Source organism: Xenopus laevis, chromosome 3S (assembly GCF_017654675.1).
Source record: "Xenopus laevis strain J_2021 chromosome 3S, Xenopus_laevis_v10.1, whole genome shotgun sequence".
Lineage (NCBI taxonomy): Eukaryota > Metazoa > Chordata > Amphibia > Anura > Pipidae > Xenopus > Xenopus laevis.
Window position 1 is genome coordinate 54,994,610 of NC_054376.1, and position 17,405 is coordinate 55,012,014.

General features: G+C 39.4%; 2 protein-coding genes across 7 annotated transcripts in view; one reads left to right on the forward strand and one right to left on the reverse strand.

Moving 5' to 3' along the window:
* sltm.S (SAFB-like, transcription modulator S homeolog) overlaps positions 1–5,202 on the forward strand; it is a 50,997-nt gene extending 45,795 nt beyond the window's left edge. For all 5 annotated transcript variants that reach the window (XM_018254449.2, XM_018254450.2, XM_018254451.2 and 2 more), the window contains 4 exon segments: positions 1,112–1,450; positions 2,006–2,150; positions 3,407–3,552; positions 4,632–5,202. In XM_018254449.2, the coding sequence (XP_018109938.1) occupies positions 1,112–1,450; positions 2,006–2,150; positions 3,407–3,552; positions 4,632–4,737 (736 nt within the window). In that variant the 3' untranslated portion in view covers positions 4,738–5,202.
* Positions 5,203–9,450: 4,248 nt separating this feature from the next.
* LOC108712943 (unconventional myosin-Ie) overlaps positions 9,451–17,405 on the reverse strand; it is an 88,245-nt gene continuing 80,290 nt past the window's right edge. For both annotated transcript variants that reach the window (XM_018255484.2, XM_018255482.2), the window contains 5 exons: positions 16,574–16,734; positions 16,386–16,472; positions 15,850–16,036; positions 12,734–12,903; positions 9,451–10,699 (listed from right to left, as the gene is read on the reverse strand). In XM_018255484.2, the coding sequence (XP_018110973.1) occupies positions 10,623–10,699; positions 12,734–12,903; positions 15,850–16,036; positions 16,386–16,472; positions 16,574–16,734 (682 nt within the window). In that variant the 3' untranslated portion in view covers positions 9,451–10,622. The remainder of the gene's footprint in view (positions 10,700–12,733; positions 12,904–15,849; positions 16,037–16,385; positions 16,473–16,573; positions 16,735–17,405) is intronic.

The following is a 17,405-nucleotide window of genomic DNA, read 5'->3' on the forward strand; positions in this document are numbered from 1 at the left end:
TCAAATTTTTTAAAAATGATTTCCTTTTTCTCTTTAATAATACAACAGTAGCTTGTACTTGATCCCAACTAAGATATAATTAATCCTTATTGGAAGCTAAACCAGCCTATTGGGTTTATTTAATATTTAAATTAATTTCTAATAGACTTAAGACATGAAGACTCAAATTACGGAAAGATCAGTTATCCAGAAAACCCCAGGTCTCGAGCATTCTGGATAACAGGTCCCATACCTGTATTTGCATTTGTGAAGGCTAGTTGTTTACAGTAAGCTTTGTATTCATAGATTTATCACTTGCAGTGCAGTAGACTGGAGCTCTTCAGCGTTATTTCCTTACAAGGTAAATAGATTACTAAAGCACAGCTAACACCCTCATCCCTTCCCCCTGCTTATCTGTGCTCTGGTAATCTATTATTTACCTTACAAATAAGCAAGCAACTCCCTTTCTCAGTTTTGTCCTTTAAAGCTCAAGAAACAATAAAAATAGTTTCAGCCAATTTAAACAACAGTAGCATCAAAAAAACAAGTTTTAATGTAATACAAATAAAATGCAGTGTTGCCCTTTTATTTCGGTCCCCCACTGGGACCTTCAACAGAAATCAAACCGTGCCTATGTACTGCTGTGTAGCAATGGGGGCAGCAGAGGAGAAATGGCTCAGGTTACACAGCAGATAAGCTCTGTAGAACATAATGTTATCTGTTATCCACTATTTAACCTGTACCATATAGCCTTTCTTCAATTTCCACCTTTGCTACACAGCAGCTTGTTTATATGAACTATAGTAGTGTTTCTGAAGCAAACAGATCCGTTTTACCAGTGTAGTGCAACACTACATGTTTTGCATTACTTTAAAACACTTTCATTGTTTGTTGCTGTTCCTTTAAGTACAAAATCATGCTTCGCACAACTCTATGGCCACATTTTACACTGGAATGGATCCTGCTGTCAGTGTTGTAGTCTGTGCTGTGGGAAGAGTAATAACTGTGCCTTTATCCATTTTATTATTTAGCTTTATTTAAATAGATACATTTCTATGGCGTTGGGTTTTCAAATTTTTGTAAATATTTTGTATTATAATGACCTTTCCACGTATGTTTCATAATAATACAGGCGCGATCGATTTGTGAGCCCAGGAGAAGGAAAAAAAGGCCGTCCAACTATGGAAAACTTCAACAAAAATTTCACAGATTCCAGAAGAAATGAACCGGCCCAGCCAAGAAATGACCCTCGAGACACTGATAGGAGAGAAGTTAGGGACCAGGATGATAGAAGACCAGTGGGAATCGAAAGAACGGGTGGTAACAGGAATGACGGAGCGAGCCATGACAGGGGAAGACTTGGCAATCCAGAAATCCAGCATGGTCGACAAAGGGATTCCGGAAACAACCAAGCACGGTCAGGAACTTGGAAGGGAGAAGGAGGAATATCTGCAGACAAACGAGAAGCAAGGTATTTATTCTATACTGAACTGTAACTCTCCAGTTCACTTTACTATGGCAACATTATTTTAAGTTTTAATGTGCATACTTCTTTCCATGTGTCAAGGTCACTGACTTGTAGATATTTATGTATTCTGCATTTCCCTGCAATAAAGCACATTTCATCCCAAAATTTTACTTTTGCGAAGTAAACACCACAGTTTACAGAATGTGTCAGATGAGATTTCTGGTCAAATCTATTGAAAACATACTAATTTAGGGATAGGCAGCCTTTTATTGGCCTTATCTCGGCTCTAGCTACTGAGTCCAGCATCCCCTCTCCTCATGGAGACTAAGCTAAAATTTAGAATTGCTGATTTAATTTAGTCTGTTCAGAAGAGTACATCATTCTTCAGCAATCTCTGACAATCCAGTTTGAGACGTTGCATTGAGTTAAAAGCACCCCTTTTTGGGGGAAGGCTATTTGCCTTTCTGCTCCTGAATACGACCGATTTTCATTTTAGCACATTTACATTTCAGAATTCCATTGTCCAGTGGTCACATGAATAAATATGTTTTTACTCAGGGGCGAAAGGACAGACCGACCAACAAGAGAGAGCACTGGGCAGCCATCACGCGGTGGGCATGCCAGTCGAGGAGGTAAACCAGGCTACACGAGCAGAGATGGTGATCGGTCAGTCATTGTGGGTGAACGAGGAAGCAGTGGACAAGTAAGTTGTGGAGGTTTCGGGGTGTTGGTTTTTTTTTTTTTTTTTTTTTTTTTAATACAGCTTATGATTTTAGTGTGTCACAATGGCAGTGTTGAGTGATAAGACATTATGCAGAATTAAAGAATATAGGAAAAAACAAATAAACCGCAAATTAAAGGGGATCTATGGTCGAAATCTATAATCTTTCCTAGGCTTTCTGGTATGATTATAAGGTTACTTGTAATTGCAATGCATTATTTTTTTTTTTTTTACGGTTTTGATGCTATAATAGCGGTTACCTTGCCTGTCAGTGTATTCCCCCACAATCTGCTTAGTTCACTTGTAAAGAAAACCTCACGGCCAGCGCCCGTCTCGTCTGCCTAACTCACCCACCAATGAAAAAACAGTAGGTGGTTATTTTTACGGATACAATTTTCAGAGGCGCACACAGCTGAGGGGAGACTTCCGGTCAGCGGGGAAGTGTAGCACAAGCAATGAAATAACCGAACAGTGACATTACAGCACAAAACAGCACATTACTCGTTTTTTATTCCCAATACACTGTTACCAAATCCGCACAATCTCCTTGCACTCACTGCAATGCTTCCTGGTTTTTCTTACGGTGCCCGTCCTAGCATTGCAGTGAGGACCGCCTACTGTTTTTTCATTGGTGGGTAGGCAAGGTAACCGCTATTATAGCATCAAAATCGTAAAAAAAATAAATGCATTGCAATTACAAATAACTTTATAATCATTTCCCAAAGCCTAGGAAAGATGATAGATTTCGCCTATATAGATCCCCTTTATATAAGTAGAACTTGCGTGTCCTGTGTGTCAAAGCAAATGTTACCATTATTTTAATTCTACTATTTTAAGATGCTCTATATAAGCAGAGGAGAATTTCTGAAAAGGAAGGAAGGGCCTCACCCACTGAAGTTGCATTCAAGAAAGTTTTTGTATAGTGTCCCGTATCTCATTATATCTCCATTTGGTTATCAACTTTAGGCGTTATCAATTTATATTTCCTTATTAATAAAACTGGTCATCAACAGCGTTTCTATGGTTTGTTACCCTCTGTTCTGTCTTTCAGAGTGTAATTTAATAAGATCAGGCAATCGCATATTTTATATTTCACGGCATGAATGTTTAACAACATTTACTCAAGTGTGTGTATCGCACCAAACAAATTGGATATGTTTAATATTCTCTTTAAAATTGTAACTTAATGTTTTGGTGTCCTTCTTTTTTTTTTTTTGTTTTTTTTGTATTGTTTTTAGCATTTTAATGAAGGAAGGCAAGTTGTGGAGCGTCATGGCAGAGACGCTGGTGGTCCAAGAAAGGATTGGCACGCTCCAAGCTCACAGGGCAGTGGATACAATGCAAGGAGAATGTCAGATGGGCGCAGTGGAGGCATGATGTCTAGGTAATGGGGTTTTTTTTTTTTGTTTAATGTACTACAAACGAATGCCTATTATAGCATACCTCTTTCTCTGAAGTAAACCTAGTTAATAGTACTTCCAGATATGTACAATATTTACAAACAGTGGGTGTTAGCCCATGCCACCTCTGAGACTTGTAAGAGGAGATGATGATGAAAGGCAGCCTTGAATGAAGTTTCTGATATAGTTCTGTATTCTGTTACAGAAATTACAGTTCCAGTATGTCCACAGCATGCAATGCTGAGGGCAAGCTGGAAGTTGTATTTATCAATATCTGGCTAGCCAGAGAAAGCTACTGGTTTTTGATGGAGCAACAGGCAACTTGAAGTTATTTATTTTTTTTGTTAAAACTTGCATACCGATTTCATTCCTCACTGCCTTCTAATAAGGAGACTTTTATTGCTGCATCCTTGCACCACTGTGAGGGCAACAAATAAGTCTTCTTTTGTGCTGCTCTGGTCTAGTAAATGCAACAAGATGGTCACATTAGTTCTAAAATATTCACAGTATGCTGTAGAATCTTTTCTGTAAAGGGATTCCACAAACTTGATACATTTTTCATTATGTTTTAATTTCAGTAGAATGTGCAGTGTGTGTATGGAAATAAAAACGCTCAATCCTTATAATAAACACACTATTATTCTGAACACAACTGTATATTGTTCACCTTCAACCCCATGCGGGGCTTTGTGGCTTGATGGGAATAGTTGGGAGGAACTAACTGGAGACTTTGGTCACATCAATTTCCTTTTCCCAAAACAGGGGTAGGGACATGGCACTTGCCCCAAATTCCTCTTGATAATGCTGCAGGTTTATTCTCAAGTTCACATTTTAATCTATGTCCAGTCATCTAGGACATAGATTAATGTACAAAAAACAATGTAATTGTATGCATATATGCATAATTTTGACAAACGATGTACTGCTGTATAAAAAGATATTTTTTGGCATAAATAATGTTTTGATTATTGTGTTTCATAGTGGGAATCTCTTAGAGGAATGCTATAGCTTTGCATAATTGTTAGACACTGACTATTTTTATTTATTCTTTTTAACTTTTTAGTAATCCTGCAATTAACAGAGTTGTGCAGATGCCAGGGGGATCCATGCAGAGGGGAAGTGGATCTGGATTTAAGTCTTATAAGGGGGCACCACAGAGAAGATACTAAACACAAAATGGCTCTGTTTGTGATAACTTATTACATTCTTGTAAACTCAACAGGGTGTTGAGTAAACCATTTGACTGACATTTTTTTTTTTTTTAAATCTACATTTTAATTCTTTGTTCCATAGGGGAGGACTTTTAATGATGCAATTCATTTATTCAGAGGCCTTCACAAATCAGGCACAAAGCTTCATTTGGAGCCAAATATATTCCCTCTGCTAAAACTGCCCCATATTGGTTTTTTTTTAGGCACCGCAATAATGTCTAAAGATGGTGTTTTATTTCATGAAACACCTCACAGATTACTTCAAACTATATAGATTTATTCCTGCTCGGAATAATTTTTTTTCCCCATGTTTGAATTTAAAGTTACTATGTGCTCCTTTTGTAAATCTTTGCAGCACTAACTTACTTCTGTATGTCCTGTGACCTTTTTAGGTGGTACAAATAAAACTGGTTTTTGTTTCTGTCTTTTGTGTCTATTTGAGAAACACGCACCCACCCACACACACACACACACACATCCCCACCCACACACACACATCTAAATATAACAGTATTTTGTTATTCCAGGTAGAACAAGCCTTTTTTTTTTACTTTTGTTCTTGCGTAACATCAATACCAAGCAAAGTACACACTACTGGATCTTATGGGGCCCTTGGCTGCATTCAGAGCAACCATCACATAGTTAATGTATCTTATCTGCACAAGTGCTACATTAATAGTTGACTAAAATGACCAGTTACGTGCCCAAAAATTCTATAGAATTGATAGACTTGTCTAGTTTCTGTAGAGCAGACTTTTGGAGGAACTTGAGTTTTCATTAAATGAAGACCCTATATCCTAGGTTTCACAACCAGTACTTTTCAAAGGATTCTGGGTTATATTGTGTGAGGTACTACACACTGCCTTAATAATTGAAGGGGGGGATATAACAATTCCTTAGCAGGATTGCTGCACGTGGGTGAAGTGCTTGTCAAAAATCATATGATAAACCCAATATGTAAGACTGTAATTACATGAATTGTTAGATGAATTCCATAGGAACTTACTTTTGCACCTATAGATTTACTTGTCCAGCTCCAGAAACAACTTTCTTCAGTGTTTTCATAGACATATTTGTACATGGCAAATTTACTAGTAGGTGTAGTAGAAAACCAACAGACCCAACGGTCGTGCATGCTGCTGATTCTGTGTAACGGAATCATTAAACTTGTTCAAAATAATAGCAGTGTTCAAAATTATAGGAGTATGGCGTTCATTTAGTGAGGTCATTCATTCTGTGAAAAAAACAGGTGTCAATTACATCCCTTATTTAACGAAGGAAGGCAGCAAATGTGCATACTGGTTATAGTGCATTTCTCTCTGAAACTCTTAAGTAAAATGGGTCATTCCAGACATTGTTCAGAAGAACAGAGTACTTTGATTAAAAAGTTGATTGGAGAGGGGAAAACATACAAAGTGCTGCTTAGCTAAAATTATCTTAAATGCTTTAAAGGAACAGTTCAGTGTAAAAAATAAAAACTGGATTAATAGGCTGTGCAAAATAAAACATGTCTAATATAGTTAGTTAAAAGCTAGAGTGACTGGATGTCTAACATAACATTAAAGGTGGCCATACACGGGCAAAGAAAAGCTGCCAACAGACCAAGTCGTCAGCTTATTGGCCATGTATGGGGCCCCCGACGAGCTTCCCCGATTGGCCAGATCTCGATCGGACAAAAAAAATCCCATGGGATTGTGGCCGCATCTGTTCGTTGATGCGGTCCCGCGATCCGACCCCCGTTTCCATTCGTTAGGATCCGATCGTTGGGCCCTAGGGCCCACGATCGGATCAGCCCAACGAGCGGATCTCTCAGTGTATGGCCACCTTTAGTCAGTGACTTGAAGGGGGGGAGCACATGGAACATAACCATTAAGTGAGTTTGCAATTGAATCCGTGGATACCAAGAGAGCTGAAAAGCAGGAAGTAGTGTTCTGGCTATTATATTAGACATCCAGTCACTCCAGCCTTTATACATTACATTTTTGGCTAACTAACTATATTAGAAACATTTTTTATTTTGCACAGCCTATCTATTTACACAGTTTTTATACTGAACAATTCCTTTAACGTGGCAACCAAAACCTGAAAGGTGTGGAAGAAAAAAAGAAAATGGACATTTTGGCTATTCTTCTATACATTTGAATGTCAATGTTCAGCCAATGAGCAGCTCCAGGATGATCGAAGGTTTAAAGTTACCTGTGATACTGTTACAATTAGAAGACACCTATGTGAAGCCAAGCTATTATCAAGAAGCCCACACAAAGTCCCATTGCTGAAAAAAGTGCTGAAGAGATTACAATTTGTCAAAGAACACATTGACTGGCCTAAAGAGAAATGGTGCAACATTTTGTGGACTGATGAAAGCAAGATTGTTCTTTTTGGGTCTAGGGGTCACAGACAGTTTGTCAGATGACCCCCAAACACTGAATTTAAGTCACACTAGACTGTGATGCATAGTGGCACAAGCATCATGATATGGGGATGTTTCTCATACTATGGTGTTGGGCCTATTTATCACATACCAGGGATCATGGATCAGTTTTCACTACATCAAAATACTTGAAGAGTTCCTTTATGCCCTTGAAATGGGTGTTTCAACAAGACAATAACCCCCAAATACACCAGTGAATGAGCAACATCTTGGTTCCAGACCAACAAGATTGACATATGGAGTGACCAGCTCAATCCCCTGACCTTAATCCAATAGAAAACTTGTGGAGTAACATGAAAAAATGCTTGTTTTGGGGCAAAACCAAGAAATGCAGTAGAATTGTGGAATGTAACAGGTGCCAGAAGTTGGTTGACTCCATGTAACACAGATGTGCAGCAGTTCTCACAAACACTGGTTATACAACTAAATAGTTCAGTGATTCAAAGGAAAGCAAAATCTTGAAACATTTTTCAGTTTATACACAAAGAAAAATTTTGGCTTCTGACCAGTTTTGAACTTTCACCTGTTAAACAGGTACATCAAACAATAGATCTACAGAATGCCACGTTCACATTCATCCCTCCTATTCGCAATTCCGGAGGTTCCTAATTTTCAAGCACTGTTTTGTTGTGTCTTTATCACTGGGCATTTCCATCATTGCTGTTCAAGTAAAAGCAATCTGTGTAACTACTCATTGGATTGGCTGCTCAGAGCCATTTTCCCAGCAAGAGGTTTGCAGACACACCTAGGTGTCTCCGGAAACCTCTTCGATTTTCAAATTTCCTGGGACAGACGCATGAGCAGTAGAACAAAACAGCCAACTTTTTTGTTAAAGTGCAGCTTTCCTCTCTGCTGTGCATGCACAGTCGTGAGAAGAAGGAGGAAGTGGATCACTCCTTGGTACTCACTGGAACCCAAGTCTAATTTGCCTTTTGTCTCCTTCAAACTCAATTTGGAGCACCTGCACACAGAGCTATTCAACAAAACTATTCTTGGTAGTAAAAGATCCCATATTCCACCCTGCACCACTGGCCAGTGTTGTGTTCAAAGCCCAAGTTAAGCCCCTCCAGCCCACTCAAGTTGTCTTCTTTCTAGGAGTAGCAAGGGAGTGAGATTTGAGGCATCTTCAGTATATATTTCATACTGGCTCTGCTCCTAAACAAGCCAAAAACGACACCTATTTTTACCTTCTGCTCTTTTATCTTCTCGCTGATTATATTCTCACCTTCTTAGATTCTTTCCCCTTTTATTCCTCTTCCCTTTTTCTTCAACTGTTCCCAGTGGTCTGAGCAGCTGTGAGAGGTTGTTGAAAATCATTAAACAGAAAATGAGGTTGGTCTGTCAAAGATGCTGATGCTACAGAGTTCATTATTTAATTGTGATGCAGAATGCCCTGGTTTCCATGGCGTCATGTAATTGGAATATGAATTACTAAGCACTGATGTATATATATATATATCAGTGAGTAACCCAAAACTCGGGTAACTGACAGCGGTTCAGTGTATGTGCTGTGCACCTGGAACTATAGCTTTGCAGGCAAAAGTCATATTAAACTGCCACATTCTAGCACTAAAATGAGTTAGGAGATGTGTTGTGCATCACAAAAATGATGTTTTTGTTAAAGGACAAGGAAAGGCAAAAAAATAAAATCCCATTTTTACTTTCTTTAATGAAAAAGAAACCTATCTCCAATATACTTTAATTAAAAATGTGTACCGTTTTTATAAGAAACCTGACTGTATGCAGTGAAATTCTCCTTTAATTTACTGCTGTGGATAGGAGTTGTCAGATGGTCCCTAACTGCTCTGCAGGGAAACAATCATACTTATGAACAGCAGGGGGAGCCCCCTCCTTACTTACTAGCCATGCAGAATTCAAGCAGCTTTATTTATGACGATCCCTAAGCAGCCCAGACCACACTGAGCATGTGCAGGGTCAGGGTCAGGCAAAGATGTTTAACAAAGTTACAAGATGACAGCCCCCTTTGGCCAACTTTGAAAGCATAAATCATTTGTTTGATTAGGCTTTGTGGTGCAGTAAGTTCATGCTTATGTTTAGTATACAAAATACTGCATTTCTAGCCTTATTCTATTTTAGACTTTGCTTGTCCTTTAATCTGTTCAAGCCCTCCCTGGACAGGACAGCAGAGGGTGTTCCAGCAAAAGTTGCTTGTGCAAATAAGATCTTCTACCAAACTGCTGGGCCTGTCTGTTCCGAAGTAAACAAACATTTAATCTTGGTAGAGACAAAAATGTTTATTAAGGACTTCCAGGTTTTCCCAACCTATCCTGTATGGGATCAGCATGAAAGTACAGGTAATATGTTCCATTGTTCTTGCATACACTTTACTTACCTCTCCTATTTACACTTTAATCCTTTCATTCACACTATTTTGTCATCATCTTACTAAGAGCTGAAGCCTTGCAAGTCTGCAAACTGGGACTTATATACACAGCACCTCCTAATTAACCCTACTCCTCTCCGACTAGAAGCCGTGGCACGGCCTGGTGCAAAAAGCCAACCTGCACCAATCAGGGGCAGCTTTCTATTCATTTGATTTCAGGAAATGTCTCTTCAATTGTATTTCCTTCACAAGCAACAGTATATGATGATTAAAGCATTACAAACCTAAGTGCCTATTTTCCTAAGTACCTGGTACAGTTATTAAAACTACATGATACATTCATACATGGTTTCACTTTATATATTTGTATGTACAGAATATAGAATTTACAGTATGTAGAATTTGCTTTAAAAACGTACAGCTTTCAGAGATGCGCCCTGTAACAGGCAATTGCAAGACAATAACATGGTCCAGCCATATTTCAATAGAAGATTATGCAGGACAAACTCATTGAGTTCTCTGCACTTACATTACTACTGCACCACTGAGGAACATCCAATATTGCTATGCACAGTACTTATTGTTCCTGCCATCAGTAAAAATATATATATATTGCAATGTTTTAGCAGCATATGCAATAGTTTCCTTCATCCCTATGCAAATGGAAAACAGAATTGTGTATATATATATATATCTTCATATAAGTTACATTATTAAAATTTAAAGGCACTTATTATCACAACCCTGCCACAGCCAAACATTTCATTACACTACACAAAACCCAAGCACTTTCACTGCCTTTTGGTTTCAAAAAGCCAGAATCACATTGCTCAGCAATGCATTCTGGGCCACTTTGGGAGAAAACGTTTTATATAGGATAAAATACAATAAATAGATCTTTTTGTAGTTCAGTGCTTCGATGATCCATTGTTGCCTTTAGCTATGAGGTTGACTCCATGAGTACACACCACACTTATTTGGATTCCACATCTCAAGTATAAATACTACTAAGTTGTTCCTGTAGGGAGGGTCATAGATCCCACTCTGCATTCTTCTTGCTTCCGTATCCTATATCTTTGTAACGTAATTGTTAGGGAAAAGTCCCTGTTTGCCTCGTAGTTTTCCTGTCCACCAACCGGAGTTGTCTGCAAGTGAAGAGAATTGAAAGATGAGCATGAGCTGGATGACAGTTAGTACATCACTATGTGACGTGTAAAACACAGTCTGTAACAATATAAACAACAGCTGACTCCTAAGGCAAAGTCTGTCTTTATCCAGTAATCGATTAAAGACATTTTGACTGTTTACCTTCAAACCAAATTGCAGGAAAAAAAAAGCCGCCAATTTTCTTGTATGCACCTCTGCCGTATCCGAGAAATGAAAGTTTATACAGCAGGAGTTAACTGCTCAACTTCAGTCTTTATTGCCACACAACATGTTTGGAGCCATGTGAGGCGCTTTGTCAAGTGTGACAAAAATGTGACTTAAAATGGCTCAAAACATGTTGTGTGGCAATAAACACTGGAGTTGAGCACTTAACTCCTGCTGTATTGCCTTTTTCTTGTAAACTTTAATTTTCAAGTAACCAATTCGTACAACACAAGAAAGAAGAATGGTCTACAATCGGGTTGTCCACCTGGGGCCTGATCTCCCCTTGTGTGGCCCCACACATAAAAGTCTGCCTGGTGTGATTTCTTACCATATGTAAGCTTTAAAAAGTATCAGTACTGAGATTGACTGGCCCCTGCATTTTTTAAACCTCAAATTCAGACTATAATACTCTGTATTGTTCACACTTGTAACATCTCTATTGTTCACACCCTAAAGCCCTGTACTGTTCACACCTGATACACAGACTGAAACTGCCCATATTGTTCACCTGTTCCCACCACAGACAAATTATTACTATACCAGCATTGTGTCACTGTATATAATATTTTTATAGGTTTCCCCGTCTCCTGCTCTATTCTGCCTGCCCTATGCTCCCTGTGTGTGTCATAATTTTCCTGTGTGCCCTGCTCTGCCTTTCCTATGCTCCCTGTGTGTGCCATAATCTGTGCCTGCCCTATATTTCTTTTGTGTGCCATACTCTGCCTGCCCTACTCTGTACCGTGTGGGACGTGAGCCTGGTAGGGTTTGTTTTGGGGGTTTGTGAGCATTTGGAAATTGTTGTAAGGTGTTTAATCTTGTGCTGTGGGGGGGGGGGGTGCGGTTTTATCCACAGGGGAGGAGGTGGAATATGTATTTAAGGGTATGTTTATGTTATATTAAGGGTATGACTTACATTCCTCACATATTAGTGATTTCCCTGCAGTGAGCACCAACAATTTGGTGTGTTACCACCATTAATGTGGATATGGTCTTAAAAGTTCTTGAGATAACATGGGTGTGGGTTAAAAGGGGGCATGGTTAACACTGGCTTCTATTATCGGCCCTTCACTATGTAGGCCAGTAAAATTCCGGCCTTCGGAACCACAGAAGTTGGACAACAATGGTCTACAAGATGTGGTGCTGTTTATACACAGAATCTAGAATACTTTACTCACAACTAAATAAGATCAGAATAATATATTTATCAGAGCCACCAGGGTCCACACAATTTAGTTAGCAGGGTCATCCCCAATTACCTCTGGGTGGTGGGTCCTGCCAACTAGGCCCAATAGAAAAAAAAAACTGTACACACATGTCCCGATTATCCATGTCACACTGTACTCAGCCCTGGTGATGGATCAAACCAGATTAAGAGACTAGACAAGAGGCCTCACTAACAATGCCCTACACAATGTGCAAAGTGCACAAAAAGGGTTGCAGTCACCATTTTTGCACTTTTCTATACTTCATAGTGAAAAATAGTCGAATGCCTCTGCGCTCCTCTGAAGAGCACAAAAATCGGCAGCATGTCCATGGAACAAGTGCTGACTGTGGGGGTGAAGCATATTGGTGTCCCCCCACCCACCCCTAACTCACATGACATTTGCATGAGCAAGTGAGGAATTGTCAGGCGGTGCAGTCCACATCTGGACCCTGTCCTTACCACTTGCCCTAAGGATGAATATTTCATCTGGAACCCAGTGTGGAAACAAGCAGCCGTGGGGGGTAGGGGGTGCGCTCCTGCACTTGTGTGAGGTAGTAGATTTTGGGGAGGGAAGAATGAAAAAAAAATTTTTCTACTGTTTTACCTTCTTTGATGATTTCAATGATGTCATTGGCATTGAAGCTGAGCTCATCAGTATCCTGGGCATCATACGCATATAGAGCCTTGCACTGGGGTACGTACGGTTTGGGCTTTGGCTGAGGTTTAGGCCTTCCACCTCCCGGAGGGGGGCGGTTTGTTGACTGCCTACGGGCGCTGAACAAAGTAAAAAAGAAAAACCAAACAAAATCAAACCAGAAAATAATCAATATAGTTAAGTTCTTACACAGGGTCAAATACCATTCATGGCTCTTTATAGGGTTACAGAATGAATATCTCTCTCATACAAAAAAGAATGTTGGTTGCCAAGAAACAGTGTTTTCATAGGTGCTTGATCAACAGACACTTTTTCAAATCCTCCATTCTCTCTCTATATTGCCTTTCAGAACATCCCCACAAACTGCCACACAGCTCACCCAGCCATTGTCCCACCTGCCACGTAAGCGCTAAATGAACAGCCTGCTGTGACGCTGCACATGGAAGGATTCTGCTGAGCAGCACGTACCCCACTCTTCTCATTGGTGCATGTACATTGACAGCTATCCCTTAGCACACACTACACTATGGAGGTTATATAATAAAAGGCACTACGTTTGCATTTAAGTTTGGTTTCCTCATCACATGTTTAAAAGCAAACATCTTATTGGTTGCTATAGATTACTGCTCCTGGGCAAACATACTGCCTTTTATCACATATTGGGGTATATGTCTTCAGCACCATCCAGCCTTTATTCCTTCATGGGTCAGGGATTTAAAGCCTGTGAAATGGATACTGCTCTGCATTTTTTTATTGGTGTATACATGCACAAACTACTTACATGTGCTCCGCACAAACACTCCCCCCTGGATTCCTGGAGGTGAACATGCTTATAAGAGTTAGTATCACTGCAAAAGTTATACCTATAAACTCTCCTGGGTGAAAAAAAATGTTGCCGCCCATAGACAATGCATTTCTGCAAATCTTTGCCATTTCAAAAACGTTCATCGAAGCTAAAGGAACAGTATTCTGTTCTATTTATAATATTCTATTTGCACTGCTCTGATACAAAGGAAGCCAAGCACTCAGCTCGGTCTCACCAACTGCAACCTGGTGATCAGAATTCAGATCAGACAGATAAGAAACTCATAGGACCTTTCCAATTGCTTCCTGAGCAGAGCAAGCTCACGACACTTTTCTATTTTCCTTCTGAATGTAGATTTCTCCGACCATACAGAGGAACTGAGCAGGAGGGTCATATTGGCAGTTAAACAAATGAATGTATATTGCACAACAACATTTGCTTAGGGTCACTGACAAGAGAAGAAGCAAACGAAGTGCTCGTCCCGCTGACCCTTGCAAGTAGGCAGATCTTTCACTGACACAGGTAGATAATGACTTCAAATCATTACCATTTTATTTAAAACGTTATTGCTCTGCAACACATTTTGGAATGTAAACATATGGCCGAACATATACAGTAAGTATCCCTCTGAACTCCCATCTTGTGACGAGTCTGCATTTCATTAGGCTTCTGTGGCTGTTACTCACACAATTCCACCGAATCCTTTCATCACGCGACAACAAGATGGAGTCCAACTCTTGCCGACGGCTTTAAAGCCTCTGCTAAAATAGGGACTGAGAAGGGGAAGCAGTTTCCTAATTGTGCAACATGATATTTTCTGCCTGATTCTTTTGATATTTTCTTTATTTTTTCTAGAGTCCAACAATCAGCCCCTTTTTTTATGAATTAATTTGTTTTAACTGCTTCATGTCTGCAAATGCTGGTTTGGTGGTGCAGTTTATGAGGGCCTGTGGTTTTACAGAGCTGCTGTAGCTAAATCAACATTGTCTCAGCCCTAACACACAGCCTTGGCTAAAAGCAGCTGCTCAATAGAATGTTTCTTTTACTGTTTCCCCCATTCTCTCTCTCTCTCTCTGTGTTTCATTTTCTTCTGCTGCAAAAGGGTTTTAGAAGCACTGAAAAAATGACCTTTAGATTTGGTAATTATGTAGGGTTATTGATTGTTTCCGTTATTTAGATCAGTATATAAAAAAATGCCTGAACTGTTAATATGCTCAGCCAGAAAACATTGCCTGCCATTGCTTCCCATAGGGATATATGTAAAATCCAATGACTAAGGCTGAGTGGTGGGGACAGCGAGACTACTGCTCGGAAAAAAATAAATGCCTTGAGTAACAGATAAGGTAATGAGAAAATCTGGATCAGATTTGGTGATTTATACTGTAAGTAATGGCTTGAATATTATTATTGGCAGTTATTTCCCCTGAATACATAGCAGTCGACACTTGCTGCTGACTTGGCCCCTCCACACTAAATCAGCAGATTACTGGCCTAGAAATGGGTATTCATGTGGTCCTCCCCTAAAGGTTGCTATTGAGAGCCAGGGCTGGTAATTGGCACTGTATCGGCATCAGCTTTACATTTAAAGGAACAGTAACAGCAAAAAATGAAAATGTTTTAAAGTAATTAAAATATAATGTACTGTTGCTTTGCAGAGGTAAAACTGGTCTGTTTGTTTCAGAAACTCTGCTATAATTAATATAAACAAGCTGCTGTGTTATTTACTGTGTATCCTGTACTTGAATGGCTGCCCCCATGGCTTCACAGCAGTTTGTTTATAACTTATAGTACAGTTTCTGAAGCAAACACACCAGATTTACCAGTGCAGCACAATAGTACATTTTATTGCCATTCATTTTAAGCACTTTCCTTTTTTGTTCCTTTAAGTATCTAAGCAGAGTTGAGGAGGGAATACCTGCATGATCCAATAATCCAGCTTGCCATTGCCACAATCATTTTAACATGAATGAATTAGGCTGATAAACACAAAAATACCCGCTTGTTATGTGATGGACAAAACTATGCTGTTCCAATTATTTGGCCCCCAGGTATTATCCTAATAGGTGATTATTCAGCCCTTTGGGAGAGGTTTGGTGCATTGTAAACCTATTATTTTGGCCCTTACATATAGGGAAATAAACTGCTGACTTGGTGTAGCCTGTCTGAGTTGACAGTGAATGTCTTGCCTTTGTAAGATTAGCTTCAGACGCCTACAACATAGTAACATAGTGCTCAGAGATGTATGAAAAGTAACACTTACCCAGCAACCCCTTGGTCAGGAACTCTGAGGAAGTCCAGGCTCTGTGGTTGCTGTGGATTTCTGCTTGAAGATCCAGTAACTTGCCGTGGTAAAGTTGGGTGGTCCGCATGCGACATCCGAGAGTTGGCTACTTTGGGTGGGTGATGCCCAAATGGGGGGTTCATTATTATTCCATTCTGATGACCTCCTTTGTTTAACACAGGAAAAATAAGAGAATTTCCTTCCATTTTCAAAGATAGTTCCAAAACATATTTCTAACATATACACAGCTCCGTACATGGAACCACTTCAGCACTATTAAATGCTGCTCTCGTGATTACACTAGGAATAGTTTGATTTGTATGTATGTCTATAAAACATTTCTCCTTCCTAATATGGATTGTTCATTGGCAACTACACACCACAGCAAGCAGCTTTATAGAGGGGGACCTCAGACTCAAACATTACAGAGAATAAATATTACTAATAAGCTAAAACTGATATACATATATATATATACACTCTTTACTCTTGTATTAAAAGGGAGAATCTATTACCTGGTGGTGGTGGGGCAGCTCTACTTGGGTAAGACTTAGATTTGCTAGCGTTGCCTCTTCCATTTGTAATGTTCCGTCTGGTTGGGCCTGCAATAATGACACTCAGTTAATTATTACGTACTCAGTTAAGACTGGAATGATTTGGAATTAGATATGTTGATGATTTAGAATGGAATAGCTCTGCTTACGGGAGTTCTTTGGCAGGCCTGGTCCAATGCTGACCTGGAGCACCTTGCTACTGTGTTTCATTGCTGCTAAATCTCCCTGTGCTTGAAGAAATTGCACTTGGCGGGAGCCAGCCCCTCCGCTCCACGGGCCCCAGTTTTCCTTCTTTAACTTCATATCAAGACTGTTATTTAATAAAAAAAATGTTATATTTAAAAGAATAGTTTTTTCATATGAAAGCAAACAGATCTAGTGAGGCTTCAGTGGTTTAAATAAGATTACTATGATTACAAATCAGTATTACAGGTATTGTATATAACACATCTGCAAAGGAAAACAACGATGAATATTACAGTGTTCTGTCTGTGTTCCATCAATAATATATAAAGTTAAACTATATAGTTTATACAGGAGCAGTGACCAGCTCCATGTTGTAGCTCCCACCCTTCCCAGCTATAGTCAGGTGATCCCACTGGTGTCTAATAAAAGGGCAGCCAAGTTTGGGAGTTTTACTTTGAAAGCAGCGAGTAAGTTGCAGGTAAAACTTAGTCCCTTTGTAAAATGTATAATGAAGCAGTAGAATTCTTAATGAATCAGATGCAATTTTAGTTTATTGATCAGAGTTAATTGCTGGACGGTTGGGGCTATGGGTTAATAAAATTGCACCTATGAATTCCTAACCAAGTAATAAGACTAGATATAGAAGACAGATTAGTAAGCAATTAGGATACACCTTTCCAAAAGATGGTAAATTAACAAGGTTTATTCTACAAACTTTTCTATTCATAAAAAGCTTGGTATATAAGGGCAGATGGATTCAAGTGATCTTTAACAAATTGGACATGTTGCTTGACG